The 14,287-nt window shown below is 39.8% G+C and overlaps 1 protein-coding gene across 4 annotated transcripts in view; it reads right to left on the bottom strand.

Moving 5' to 3' along the window:
• The window catches only part of WDR64 (WD repeat domain 64), a 162,917-nt gene that overhangs the window by 91,859 nt on the left and 56,771 nt on the right, over positions 1 to 14,287 (bottom strand). For all 4 annotated transcript variants that reach the window (XM_017953364.3, XM_017953367.3, XM_009196564.4 and 1 more), the window contains one exon: positions 10,567 to 10,646. In XM_017953364.3, coding sequence (XP_017808853.1) covers positions 10,567 to 10,646 — 80 coding nt within the window. The remainder of the gene's footprint in view (positions 1 to 10,566; positions 10,647 to 14,287) is intronic.

Genomic DNA, 14,287 nt, shown 5'->3' with positions numbered 1-14,287 from the left:
TTTTACACTGTTGGTGGGATTGTAAACTAGTTCAACCATTATGGAAAACAGTATGGCGATTCCTCAAGGATCTAGAACTAGATGTACCATATGACCCAGCCATCCCATTACTGGGGATATACCCAAAGGATTATAAATTATGCTGCTATAAAGACACATGCACACGTATGTTTATTGCAGCACTATTCACAATAGCAAAGACTTGGAATCAACCCAAATGTCCATCAGTGACAGATTGGATTAAGAAAATGTGGCACATATACACCATGGAATACTATGCAGCCATAAAAAAGGATGAGTTTGTGTCCTTTGTAGGGACATGGATGCAGCTGGAAACCATCATTCTTAGCAAACTATCACAAGAACAGAAAACCAAACACCGCATGTTCTCACTCATAGGTGGGAACTGAACAATGAGATCACTTGGACTCAGGAAGGGGAACATCACACACCGGGGCCTATCATGGGGAGGGGGGAGGGGGGAGGGATTGCATTGGGAGTTATACCTGATGTAAATGACGAGTTGATGGGTGCAGCAGACCAACATGGCACAAGTATACATATGTAACAAACCTGCACGTTATGCACATGTACCCTACAACTTAAAGTATAATAATAATAAATAAATTAAAAAAAAAAAAAAAGAAAGAAACTAACTCCCAAAGTTTAAGTAGTTTTAACTGAATGAATTAATTTAATTATTTAAATGTGATTTGTACATCTCAGAAAATGGAATTGAGTTAGTAATACAACAAAGCATTCCTAAGCACCTTACATATTACCAAGGACCTTTAGGCTACTAGACAAAGAGGCTGTATAAAGGCATTATAACCTAAGTTATAATTTATGTATAACCTAAATTATTAACAGTCATAATTTACATATAAAAAGCCTAAAATTCAAAATAGTCATTTTACATTCTTCACAGAAGTAGAAGAAACTATTTTAAAATTCAAGTGGAACCAAAAAAGAGCCTGAATAGCAAAGACAGTCCTAAGCAAAAAGAACAAAGCTGACGGCATCATGCTACCCCACTTCAAACTATACTACAAGGCTCCCGTAACCAAAACAGCATGGTACTGGTATGAAAACAGACACATAGACCAATGGAACAGAATAGAGATCTCAGAAATAAAACCACACATCTACAACCAGCTGATTGTCAACAAACCTAACCAAAACAAGCAACGGGGAAAGGATTCCCTATTTAATAAATGGTACTGGGAGAACTGGCTAGCCACATGCAGAAAACTGAAACTGGACCCTTTCCTTACACCTTATACAAAAATTAACTCAAGATGGATTAAAGACTTGAATGAATGTAAACCCCAAAACTATAAAAGCCCTAGAAGAAAACCTAGGCAATACCATTCAGGACATGGGCACGGGCAAAGATTTCATGACGAAAACACCAAAGGCAATAGCAACAAAAGCAAAAATTGACAAATGGGAAGGAACTTCTGCACAGCAAAATAAACTATCATCAGAGTGAACAGACAACCTAAAGAATAGGAGAAAATTTTTGCAATCTATCCATCTGACAAAGGTCTAATATCCAAAGTCTATAAGGAACTTAAACAAATTTACAAGAAAAAACTACCCCATTAAAATGACAAAAGACATGAACAGATATTCCTGAAAAGAAGACATTTATGCAGCCAAAAAACATATTAAAAAAGCTCAACATCATTGGTCATTGGAGAAATGCAAATCAAAACCACAATGAGATACCATCTCATGCCAGTCAGAATGGTGATTATTAAAAAGTCCAGAAGCAACAGATGCTGGCAAAGTTGCAGAGAAAAAGAAATGTTTTTACAGTGTTGGTGGAAGTGCAAATTAGTTCAACTACTGTGGAAGGCAGTGTAGCAATTCCTCACATATCTAGGGACAGAAATACCATTTGACCCAGCAATCCCATTACTGGCTGTATACCCAAAGGAATACAAATAATTCTATTATAAAGATACATGGCTGTTTATGTAATTGCAACACTATTCACAATAGCAAAGACACGGAATCAACCCAAATGCCCATTGATGATAGATTGGATAAAGAAAATGTGGTACATATACACCATGAAATACTGTGCAGCCATAAAAAGGAGCAAGATCATGTCCTTTGCAAGGACGTGGATGGAGCTGGAAGCTGTTATCCTCAGCAAACTAACACAGGAACAGAAAACCAAACACTGTGTGTTCTCACTTATAAGTGGGGGCTGAACCTCGAGAATGGACACATGGACACATGGTGGGGAACAACTCACACTCATTGGGTGGTGAGGAAGAGAGAGGATGAGGAAGAATAGCTAATGGCTGCTGGGCTTAGTGTCCAGGTGATAGGTTGATCTGTGCAGCAAACCACCATGGCACATGTTTACCTATGTAACAAATCGGCATATCCTTCACATGTACCCTGGAACTTAAAATAAATTTGAAGAAAAAAAGAAAATAAATAAATTTTGAAAACCCAAAATAGTCATTCTAGTTAATCTGGTATTATATATTGGGCCACACATTAGGATGTATTTCCTGATGTATATCGGATTTTTATTTTGATAGATTATCCACACTGAAAGAGCCAGTCAGGTATGGAGGGATAATTAGTTCACTTGTTCGTTGGATATTTATAAACCAGGCACATTTGATAGATGCTTCCATAATTCTATGATTATTTTATTGGGCCTCATGAAAAAGCATAGTATTTTCTCTACCTTTTTTCTCTTCTTTGAGGATCCCAATCCATCCATCAAGTCTCAGCATAGCTTTTCCTCCAGTAATATTCCAGAATACTTCCATATTCTTCAAACCTGAGTGCTCTACCTATGTGCCTCCTTCATCCCCATCATCCTTCATAGTTAATTATTTGTCTGGACCACTATTAGACTCCACGTGCCTTGAGAACAGGACTTGTTCTTGTTTACTGTCACATATAATCTATGGTAAGAATTCAAAAGATATTTTTTGAACCACTTCAATAACTTCATTGTTGGCATGGTGAATCACAGCTGAGAGGTTTAACTATCAAGTGCCAAAAACGGGGAAAAACGTGTTCAAACAAAAAAATGGATCTTCGTTGAATGTTCATCTAATATTTTTGGAAGGTCATTTGTTCATTTCAGAGGCTCTCACTTCTTGGAGTGTTATTACAGGCAGGCTGAAAAAAAAACTCATTGCATAGCTGATTCTTGGTTTCCATTTCTTAAGAATTGCAGTGGAGTGAATTCATTCCCTCCCAGATTTATATATTGTAGCCCTAGCCCCAACACGATGGTGTTTGGAAATGGGGGGGGGGCCTTTAGGAGATAATTAGGTTCAGATGAGGTAATGAAGGTGGGCCCTCATGATGGGATTAATGTCCTTATTAGAAGAGACACCAGATCCTGCTGCCCCAACCCACCCTCTCTCCCCTCTTTCTCCCTGCCGTTTGCGAACATGGAGAGAAGGCAGGTGTCTACAAGCCAGGAAGAGAGCCCTCGCCAGAAACTGACAATGCTGGCACCTTGATCTTGGACTTCTAGTCTCCAGAAAATTTCTGTTGCTTAAACCTTTCTGTTTATGGTATTTTGTTAAGGCAGCTCAAGCTGGCTAAAACATCAACCAAGATATTTTAGGGGCTGTGGTTGATGAACAAGTGGAATATTTTCTTAAATTTAAAACTTCCATGATGCTCTTATTAACAACAAGAAAGAAAATCTCTTGAGAAGTTAACTGTGCACTTACTGTTTTTTTTTTTTTCAATCTATGCTCCCCCTTCTCTTCTGATACCTTTGTGCCCTTAGTATTTTGCAAGATGCGAAGGATACAAAGAAATTCTAGATGTTGTTCCTGCCCAAGGTCTACTTTTTCAGAGACCCAAGTTTATACCCTTTTAGACTTAGTTTGATTATTACTCTCCCCAGTGCCTTCCCTAGTCACCTTTCTCTGCCCTAAATGGAGTTCAGACTCCTTCTGTGTTTTTACTGTGTTTTCTTCAGCTTTCTTTTACAGCACTAATAATTATTTGTTTACCTATCTGTTTACCCATTATCTGGTGAGCCTAGTAGTTCTCATTCATAGCAGTGTTTGGCAAGTAGTAAGCACTTAATACATATTTGCTAAGTAAATGAGCTGGCTGGTAGAGTCACTCATGAAGTGGTTAAGGACACATATTTTGAGTGAGTCATATTTGATTTGAAACCTGGCTCTGTCACTTAATTAAATTTATGACTTTGAGTAAGTTGCTTTGCCTCTCTGCATCTGAGTTTTCTTATCTATAAAATGGGGATAAATGGAACTTACATCATAGTTGTATTGTGAAGATTGAGTGGAGTTACACATGTATAACTGAACAGTTTCTGGACCATAAACTAATAATTACTATTACTATTATTCTAAGTTCCTACAATGCATTTAGATTATATTTAGGGGAGAAGAACTGATACACAGATACATGAAATATGATCCCTGCTCTTGAGAGTTTACAATCTAGTAGGTAGTAGCAATAAGGTAAGGAGATATAGAGGGTAAACAAGTATTTGTAAAGAGTATGTCAAATCTGAAGATAGGTCTTTATAGTATAAATATTATGGTTCATAAAGAGTTAATTCCATGTTTTTTTGTTGCTTTCTATTTTTTTCTTTCTTTCTTTTGTGCGTATGTGTGTGTGTGTGTGTGGTGTATGTGTGTGTGTGAAGCCGGAATTTAGATAAAGTCGCATATCAAAGAGAGGATTTTCTTTCCTTTAGCAGATTATTCTCTCAGTTGGTGAGTCACTTCATCCAAGTGCATCACTCTTGATGAGATGAGCGGGCTCAGTTCACACAAAAAAGCAGGAGAGAGAGAGTGTCTAGTGAACCAGATTTCTGTGGTCCAGGAAGAACACAGGGCTGAGTGGGTGCAAAGAGAACTGACTCAGACTCAGCTCTGCCAGCTAACTAGTTGTGTGACTTCTCTGGGGCCTCAATTTCCTCATGTAAAATAATAATCTTCAAGGCTCCATCCAGCTCTAAAATTTCATGATTATGTGCTCCGGAGGGAGAGATCACTACAGTTAAAGCAGAGGGCAATCTGGAATTTTTTTTTTTTTTTTTTGAGACGGAGTCTTGCTGTGTCGCCGGGGCTGGAGTGCAGTGGCCGGATCTTAGCTCACTGCAAGTGGAATTTTTATAGCTAGTAAGAAACTCACCAGATATTCAGTTACACGATTCAAACTGAATAATTCCAATAATGCAGTATCTTGCCTGCATTTGCTTTTCACTGGCAATGGCCGAGATGTATCACGCTCTTCAGACATGTTCAGAACCTAAGCCTTGCACCCACACGCGATCTTACATCATGCTGGTGGGACATCCCCTGAAATGGGCATTAGCATTCCTGGATGATGAGGCTAGGCAATAGGCTATATCCCCAGAAGAACATCTGTAACTTGTGTATCACACGAAGAAGAACGCAATAGAGAACTGCCACCTGAGAAATAGCTAGGCCTCTTAAACTAATGGCTTTGTCCATTATGCGTTGTGAAGAAAACCCAGTCTTCTGGAGGTTCCCTATTGCCTGATCCCAGATGTCCTCCAGCTCTGCTTGCTTTTGTTGCTAGGAGTGCAATCATACGTGGTGGCTTTGTGGAGGCAGAATGAGCAGAAAGAGACAGATTCTAAGCTCTCAAAGCCTATATTATTTCATCTGTATTATTATCACCGTCACCATCACCATCATCATCATCGTCATCATATGTTGATTCATGCTATACTTTGTAGTTATCTATAAACTTGTCTTATTTATACTATTAGACTTTAAATGTTCGCAGGTTAGGAATACAATCTGACCTTTATAAGGTTAATAGCCTAATCTATAGCAATTGTGCAGAAAATATTTGTTGAACAAAACATGAAAAAAAATGCATGCAGAGCCCGCAAAATATCTTTTTGGGAGGTTAATTGTGTTTCTACTCTGAACCTTCCATACTAGGAACTTAATTCCTAAAAAGGCTAGTGCAAACACTATTCAGCAAAAACATTCTTGATGGTCACCAAAATAATGCTCAGGAAATTTTTAGGTTTTCTTGGTAAACACTCTGTCCTGGTTTGGCTTTTTTTTTTTTTTTTTTTTTTTCCAGCAAAGGCTTGTGCTTTTTTGAAGCTCATCAAATGCCCCTGCACATTTAACACATTCGACTAAGCCTAGCAAAGCTGCCTTTATTGTATATTTTGAGTTGTCAGCGGGTACATACGGTACATTTAGCAATGGTGCTTGGCTGAGTCACTAATCAACAAGAGTACTCTCCCGAGAAAAATGTGTTTTCAGTTACTGGGAATTTGCATTTTCTACTAATAGAGGCTCCATAACTGTAACAATTCAATAAATTATGCATGATGAAAAGTATTAGTTGCTTGTCAGTCATACTACTAAGTGTTTTCTTCCCTCTGTGAGAGAGCTAGAAAACCTATAATTAATACGCTTTCAAAGCTGTAGATGAGGATCTTATAATATAATGAACACTGAGGTTAATGAGAGTCAGATGGCTTAATCCAAAACACTGAAGTGGTTTAAGTCCTAAAACTTTACCAAACACATTTTCTCCCCAGAAATGATTAAAATACTAAGATTACAAAGCCTGTAAAAACCGGTCAATTCTTAACATTTTGTGTTCTTTTGTGTGTGAGGACAAAGGGCTGTTCAGAGGAGTTGGTTAAGATTAATGTGACAGCATAATGTGACAATCAGATTTTAGAATCAAATTTTATATTAGCCATGTATTTAGGTACTGCTTTTTCAAAGGGTTTCATGTGCAGGGTTTGCATTGAAAGAGGAAGAGGGCTAATATTTTTGCCTAACTAAAGACATGCAATGGAGAGAGGAGCATTCATTGCAGTTTGATTCTCAAACACGTTTGCTGCTTTCTCTCTCATACCAAAGGGCTCTCCCTCCCTCAACTCTTGCATCCTCCTTCTGATGTGTGGTCCAGACCAAAATCTGTGCCCATTTCCATTGGGAGTAATAAGCCAAGACCGTCGTTAACTCAGGAAGGGGCAAAGGGGATCAGGCAATTGGGATATAAGTAACCCACGTCTTTTTCTGAAAGTATCCCACTTCTTTTTCTGATTCTAGCATTTGTTTCTTGATGTGTTCTAGACCTCAGTATGGAGCTCTTTAAATAACTGTAATTAGTTTGGTTGAGAGACTTGGATTCCTGTTTTTCTTAGAATCATCACTACCAAGTATCAAGAAACTTGCTCCCTACCCAAGCCATGACTCCCACACACTTCTTTACAGACTTCTTATCCATATGCCTTCCTTTCTTTTCTTCATGTCCTCACTTGAGTTTTAGAGGTTTGTGGACAATTAATGCTTTGGTTTTTCTGAGAGCACAAAGCTGTAATTATATATTGAGTAGCATCTAATTGGCAAACTGGGTTCCAAATTTTCCAAAGGACATTTTTAGTTTATCTCCCTGTGAACAGGCAGTTCTTTAAAAAATAGAATCACAGTATTTTAGGCTCAGAGGGATCTTGAAATGTATTTAGTCCCACTTCCTCATTTTACCAGATAAGGAAAATGAGCAAAAGGGAACCATTAAGTGATTGCTGAAGAATCAGAGTTGGTGATTGGCCAGGTGATGGCTAAACCCAGCTATTCTAACTTCCAGTGCATTGTTTTTATTTGTTGTGCTTGCCAATAGACTACTATATCATTTTGTAATACTGTTGGAACCATAAGCTAATTTCAATTTAGTGTTGTAGAAGGCCCAAAGCTGAGCATAGATTTAAATATAAATTTTGAATGCACAGTGTACTTGAAAAAAAAATTAACTTTATGCCCTTAGGGGAGATTCCCCAGCCATGAAATAGGAGCTCAGCTGTCTTTATATTTAGCAGTAAAGGCACTTCAGGGATGAGGCAGGACACTTTAGATAGGAAACCAAACTGCCTGCTGTGTATGTTTGAGAGTGAAAAATTTGGAGAAATCTTACTATTGACAGAGTCAATAGCATTTACTCATTAAACATCATGGCTCCTTTAATAGATATTTTTGCCGTAAACTCTTTTACCAATGATGTATTTATTGATTTTTTTTTCTTGATGACAGTTTCTTCTTTTTTTAAAAAAATTTATTGTTTCTTCCCTTTTTAAAGTTTGGGTTTGCAATACAAGTCACTTTCTTGATATTTGTTTGTTTGTGTTTCTGTTTTGCTCATTGAAGTCTTGCAAGCCTACATGCCTCCTGTCTCTTGCAAGGCCACCCTGGCCTCCTTGAGGAACCTGTGGGAGCTCATCTCCTCCCTGATTCAGGTAGCCTAGGAGCCCTGACGTCATTCATCTCCAACCAGATCTTTTCCTATCACCAAAAGGAATCTTCTCTTGGATGTCTAATCAACACTTGACATTTAAGTTCACAATTGAGCTTTCTTTTGTTCTCCTTCCCCAGGTAAGCACCCACTGCCTCATTTCTGTATAACTATCAACACAATTTCTACTTTTTCATTTCTCCCGCCTTGCAAACGTGGAGCTGGTTGATTTCTCTTACTAATTCCCAAAAGCATTGCATCTCCAAGTCTTAGGAATAATTAATTTCCCATGTCTTTGAGATTGAGTCTTTCTTTTTTTAAATAATAGCACCTACAGTAATTCAGACCTTCTCCATCTCACTCATGTCTTCTCTAACAGTCTCCTAGCTGGAATAGCAAATTTCATTTTATTCCGACAAAATCTCCACATTTGCCAAAGTGATTTTGCCAATGTGTTTAAACAGAGAGAATTAATATTTATTGAGAACCTATTATGCACCAAGCATAAATTATCTCAATTAATCTTAAACACCATCCTATGAAGTAGGTATCTTTCCTTCCTTCCTTCCTTCCCTCCCTCCTTCCTTCCTTCTTCCTCCCTTCTTCTTCCTTCCTTCCTTCTTCCTCCCTTCCTTCTTCCTTCCTTCTTTCCTTCTTCCTTCCTTCCTTCTTTCTTCCTCCCTTCCTTCTTCCTCCCTTCCTTCTTCCTCCCTTCCTTCCTTCCTTCTTCCCTCCCTTCCTTCCTCCTTTCCTCCCTTGCTTTCTTTTCTTTTCTTTTGTTTTCTTTCCTTCCTTCCTTCCTTCCTTCCTTCCTTCCTTCCTTCCTTCCTTCCTTCCTTCCTTCTTTGCTTCTTTCCTTCCTTGCTTCTTTCTTTCTTTTTGAGACAGGGTCTTGCTCTGTCATCCAGGATGGAGTGCAGTGGCACAGTCACGGCTCACTGCAGCCTCAACATCCTGGGTTCCAGCAATCCTCACACCTCAGCCTCCCTAGTAGTTGGGGCTACAGGTACACACCAAATGCTCAGCTAATTTTTAAATTTTTTTTTTGTAGTGATAGGATGTCACTGTATTACCCAGGCTAGTCTTGAGCTCCTGGGCTCAAGCAATCTTCCCGCCTCAGCCTCCTAAAGTGCTGGGATTACTGGTGCGAGCCACTGCGCCTGGCCAGGTATTATAATCTTATTGTTTGTATTATTAATAACAAATTTGTATTGAGCACTTTGAATTAGTTAGTTTTGTCGTTATTGTCGTTGTTGTTTTGAGACAGGCTCTTGCTGTTGCCTAGGCTGGAGTGCAGTGGCGCAAACATGGCCCACTGCAGCCTCAACCTCCTGGGCTCATGTGATCCTCTGCCTCAGCCTCTTGAGTAGCTGGAACTAGCAGTCTTTTCATGTTGTCTAGGCCAGTCTTGAACTGCTAGGCTCAAGCAGTCTTCCTGCCTCGGCCTCCCAAAGTGCTGGGATTACAGGTGTAAACCATGGAGCCCAGTCAGTTTAATTCTTATAATAACCTTATGGGTAGGTAACTATTATCAACTCCACTTACAAATGAGGTTGAAGCTTAAAGGAATGAACAACCTGCCCCCTACCACATAGCTCACAAGTGAGAGAGCCAGGAGTTGTACCCACACAGTCTGACTCCAGGGCCCCGGCTCAAAGCCACCCTACGGCTATTAAAACCCCAGTATTATAAATAGGGAGTCTGAGTCTCAAAGATCATTTCCGTCCTTTACCTTCCCCCCGAAACTTATTGTGTCACCTTTTTCTTTCCTCATAGCAGATAACCTTTTTTCTCAATTTCTACCTAACCTATCCCTTAAATGTTGGTATTCTTCAAGATTCTCTTCTTGGCCCTCTCGTCTGTTAACTCTAAATCACTGGCTCTTGACCTTTTTGGTCATGATCTCCTTTGGAGGATCTGATAAAATTTTGAAATTTTTCTCCAGAAAAAGGCACACACACACACATAAGTGCCATTCTGCTTCGGGGGCTCCAGGTCTCCTGGGACACCTAGGAACTCATGTTCTCACACATAAAAATAAGCTCTAGATGGTAAAACAGAAAACAAAACAATAAGAACAAATTCTAGGAAAAGCAGGAAAATTTGTCTCACGCATTCTTGGACTGAAGAAGGCTTTTCTAAGTATGTTATCAAATCCGGACACCAGAAAGAAAAAGGCAGACAGATTTGAGTTGACACCAATTTGTAAATTCCCTAATGTGTTTTTCCCAGCACCAAAACTCAAAGAGAACGATGTTTGCAAAGTAGAAAACCCCTGTGTAATGTGAACCATCCTCTCACCTCCAGTGACAATCACATTTGCTTTAACACAGTAGCAAAAAGTGTTCGCTCCTCTTGGCATGGAAAACTCTCGGACGGGCCTGGAAAACACAAATTAGATGTAAAACGTATATATTTTTCTTTTTTTCTTTTCTTTTCTTTTTTTTTTTTTTTTCTGAGACAGAGTCTCGCTCTATCACCCAGGCTGGAGTGCAGTGGCGTGATCTCGGCTCACTGCAAGCTCCGCCTCCTGGGTTCACGCCATTCCCCTGCCTCAGCCTCCTGAATAGCTGGGACTACAGGCACCGCCACCACGCCCGGCTAATTTTTTGTATTTTTAGTAGAGACAGAGTTTCACCATGTTAGCCAGGATGGTCTCGATCTCCTGACCTCATGATCCGCCCCTCTCGGCCTCCCAAAGTGCTGGGATTACAGGCATGAACCACTGCACCCAGCCTATATTTTTCTTTATCAAGTTAATTATGTGTTATACATTGATTATGTTTAATAGGCTCATTTCTAAGTTGGTTGTAAATCCATTTGCCCACAGGCAATATTATAAGTAATGATTAAGTCGTGATTAACAGTAAGAATGTACTTATTCCATTCATTGGTGATATTTGCGTAGTACTTTGTATTGTTCCTGTTTAAAAGAAAATCCAGCCCTCCATGCTGGGTTTGTGGTTTTGCTTGTGGTGAGGATGGGTCAACCTATATAAGGTCTTAATCCAGAAAGGGTATTGGGTGGCTAAGTGAGTCTGTTGGGTAGCACATAATGCCAGGAACCCTTTTGGACACTTCTCCCTTGCTCACCAGCCACATCCAATCTGCTGTCAAGTCTTGTTAATTTTTCCTCTGCAATATACCTGAAATCTGACCACTTCTTCCCACTCCTACTGCAACATGTTGGTTCAACTCTCCATCCTCTCTCACCAGAACTACTGCAATAAACTGGTAATTTCTTTGCTTCTACTATTTTTATTTATTTATTTATTTATTTATTTATTTATTTATTTTGAGACAAGGTCTCGTTTTGTCACCCAGGCTGGAGTGTAGTGGCACAATCTTGGCTCACTGTAACCTCTGTCTCCCAGGCTCAAGCAATTTTCCTGCCTCAGCTTCCTGAGTAGCTGAGATCACAGGCATGTGCCACCACACCCGGGTAATCTTTGTATTTTTAGTAGAGATAGTGTTTAACCATGTTGGACAGGCTGGTCTCAAACTCCTGACCTCAGGTGATCCACCTGCTTCGACCTCCCAAAGTGCTAGGATTACAGGCATGAGCCACCGCGCCCAGCCTGCTTCCACTATTGCCCGTTCTTCTTTCCTCATTCCCAACCCAAATCCCATTGTCATGTTGCAGACAGAGTGACCCTTGTAAAATATAAATTAGATCACATCACTTCTCTCCAGTGGCTCCCTGGTGCTCTAAGAAGACTTCGTTTCTTTTACTTTGCTGGCCTGGCCCTGAGTGATCCCTATCACTCTTCCAGGCTCACCCCATGCCCTCCTCTTCCCCCTGTGCTGGATTCTAATCCAGCTATACTAGTCTCTCTCATCAGCCTCCCTTCTGGACATACTGAGCTCTTTCTCTCCTCAAGAGCTTTTGCACAGGCCAAAGATGTTCATCTCCCAGACTCCAGCCTCACTAACAACCATCCTCCTTTGGGCGTCAGCTTAAATGTAACTTTCTTAGGCCTCTCCTGGACATCACTGCCACCCACCTCTACCAATGAAACTCTGTCTTTTGTCTTATTCTCCCTTAAAGTATGTAGCATCTACCGTATAATATTCATATGTATGTTTGGGGTGTTAGTATCTGTGAGTGGTATTGTGCCATGGTTAAAAAAGCTCAAGTTTGAGTGACAATGTGTGGGCTTCCATCCTGGCTCCATCACCGTGCTTCAGTTTCCTCACTTAGTGGACGGGACAATGGACAATAATAATACCGACCTCAGAGACTAGCAACAGCTGAAAGCTGTTACTTCCGTTGATCAGATAGCGTAACAAGAGGAAACAGGGTTATTGGAATAGAGGGGCCACCCAGAAGGACCCTAGACAAGATGCCCAGACAAGGAGGTCTGGGAGGAGGCACTTGCAGATCTGAGACACACAAGCAGGGAAGGTGCAGGGAAGAAGAAACCTGGCCTTCTTGCTGTATATGCATGTGTTTTTCTTTTTTTAAAAAAAAATACAAAGGGTAGCATATACCATTCTGTTCATTGCTTTTTCACTTAATAATGTATGTTGAAGAGCTGTCTAAATCATATTTTTTAAATGTTCTCTTTTTTTATTGCCACCAGATACTCCTTTGTATCACTAAATTAGCACTTATTTAATGTCTGAGGGGAACCCGCCTGTCTCAAATTTCTTGTGATTACAAATAATATTGTAATAAACAGTCACTTGTGAAAGGGCCATTTTTATATATATATATGTATAAGATGAATTTCTAGAAATAGTATTGCAAGTCAAAATGTATGTGTATTTATAATATTGAAAGATACTGCAGTTCCTTTTTAATTCCCTTTACCCACTGGACTATACTTTTAAAAGTGTATCTCTTTACAAAACTGGGTCTCACAAAGCCTAATTTTCCTTCTTTTTTAAGCAGAGACAGAGTGTTACTCTGTTGCCCAGGCTGGAGTGCAATGGCATGATCATAGCTCACTGCAGCCTCAAATTCTTGGGTTCAAGCGATCCTCCTGCCTCAGCCGCCCAAGTAGCTGGAACCATAGGTATGAGCCACTGCACCTGGCCAAAGCCTAGCTTTAATGTAGTTTATATTTTGGAGTCATGTTTGAGATATCGAACCTAAGGGGTAATAACCAGAAATATCTTGCATTGCAATTATCACCCCAGACCTCAGGCAAGAATGAATTCTTGCCACAGCTGCCCAACTATTGAACTTTCATATTTCTCAATATGAAACAAATGGATGCAAATTAAACAAAAGCCCGTAGAGTGTTCAGAGCACAGTCACAAAATCAATGAGACAGCATGGAAATAAAGTCTGAATTGCAAACTTTAGGAGGATGCAGATTTATAATTTAGCTGAAACATATCTTATTAGTTTAAGGTCAGAAAAAGATGTAAAAAAAAGAGTTTGCTCAACTAAATTTGAGCATCACAAACGAGAGATCCATACTCAGCAGTTCAGGCATTTATCTGAGTCTATACTGGATACCATGGGTCATATGTAGCTTTTCCAATTAAATTACTTTATTCTTCCTTAAGCCTAAAGTAAGTAGTTATCCTTAGACCTGTATATACAACTTCATCAACATCTTAACTTTACCTAGGTCAGAATGCTCAAGACCTTAGCGTAGTCGTTCCAAAATCTGGTTGTGCATCAGAATCACTTTGGATATTAAAAAAGGAATTCCTAGACTGGGTGCAGTGGCTCACGTCTGTCATCCAAATACTTTGGGAGGCCGAGGTAGGAGGATTGCTTGAGCCCAGAAATTCCAGACGAGCCTGGGCAAATAGTGAAACCCCATCCTTACAAAAAAAAAAAAAAATCATGGACCTCAGCCCTAACATGATAAATCAGACTCTCCAAGGGTGAAGTCATAAATGTCTTTAAAAATTTTTCTTAAAGGCTGGGTGCAGTGGCTCATGCCTGTAATTCCAGCACTTTGGGAGGCCAAGATGGGTGCATCATGTGAAGTCAGGAGTTCGAGACCAGTCTGGCCAACATGGTGAAACCCTGTCTCTACTAAGAATACAAAAATTAGCCAGG

The sequence above is a fragment of the Papio anubis genome, chromosome 1, assembly GCF_008728515.1.
Source record: "Papio anubis isolate 15944 chromosome 1, Panubis1.0, whole genome shotgun sequence".
Classification (NCBI taxonomy): domain Eukaryota; kingdom Metazoa; phylum Chordata; class Mammalia; order Primates; family Cercopithecidae; genus Papio; species Papio anubis.
Note: the sequence above shows the minus strand (reverse complement) of the source record. Positions and strands in the feature narration are given on the sequence as shown.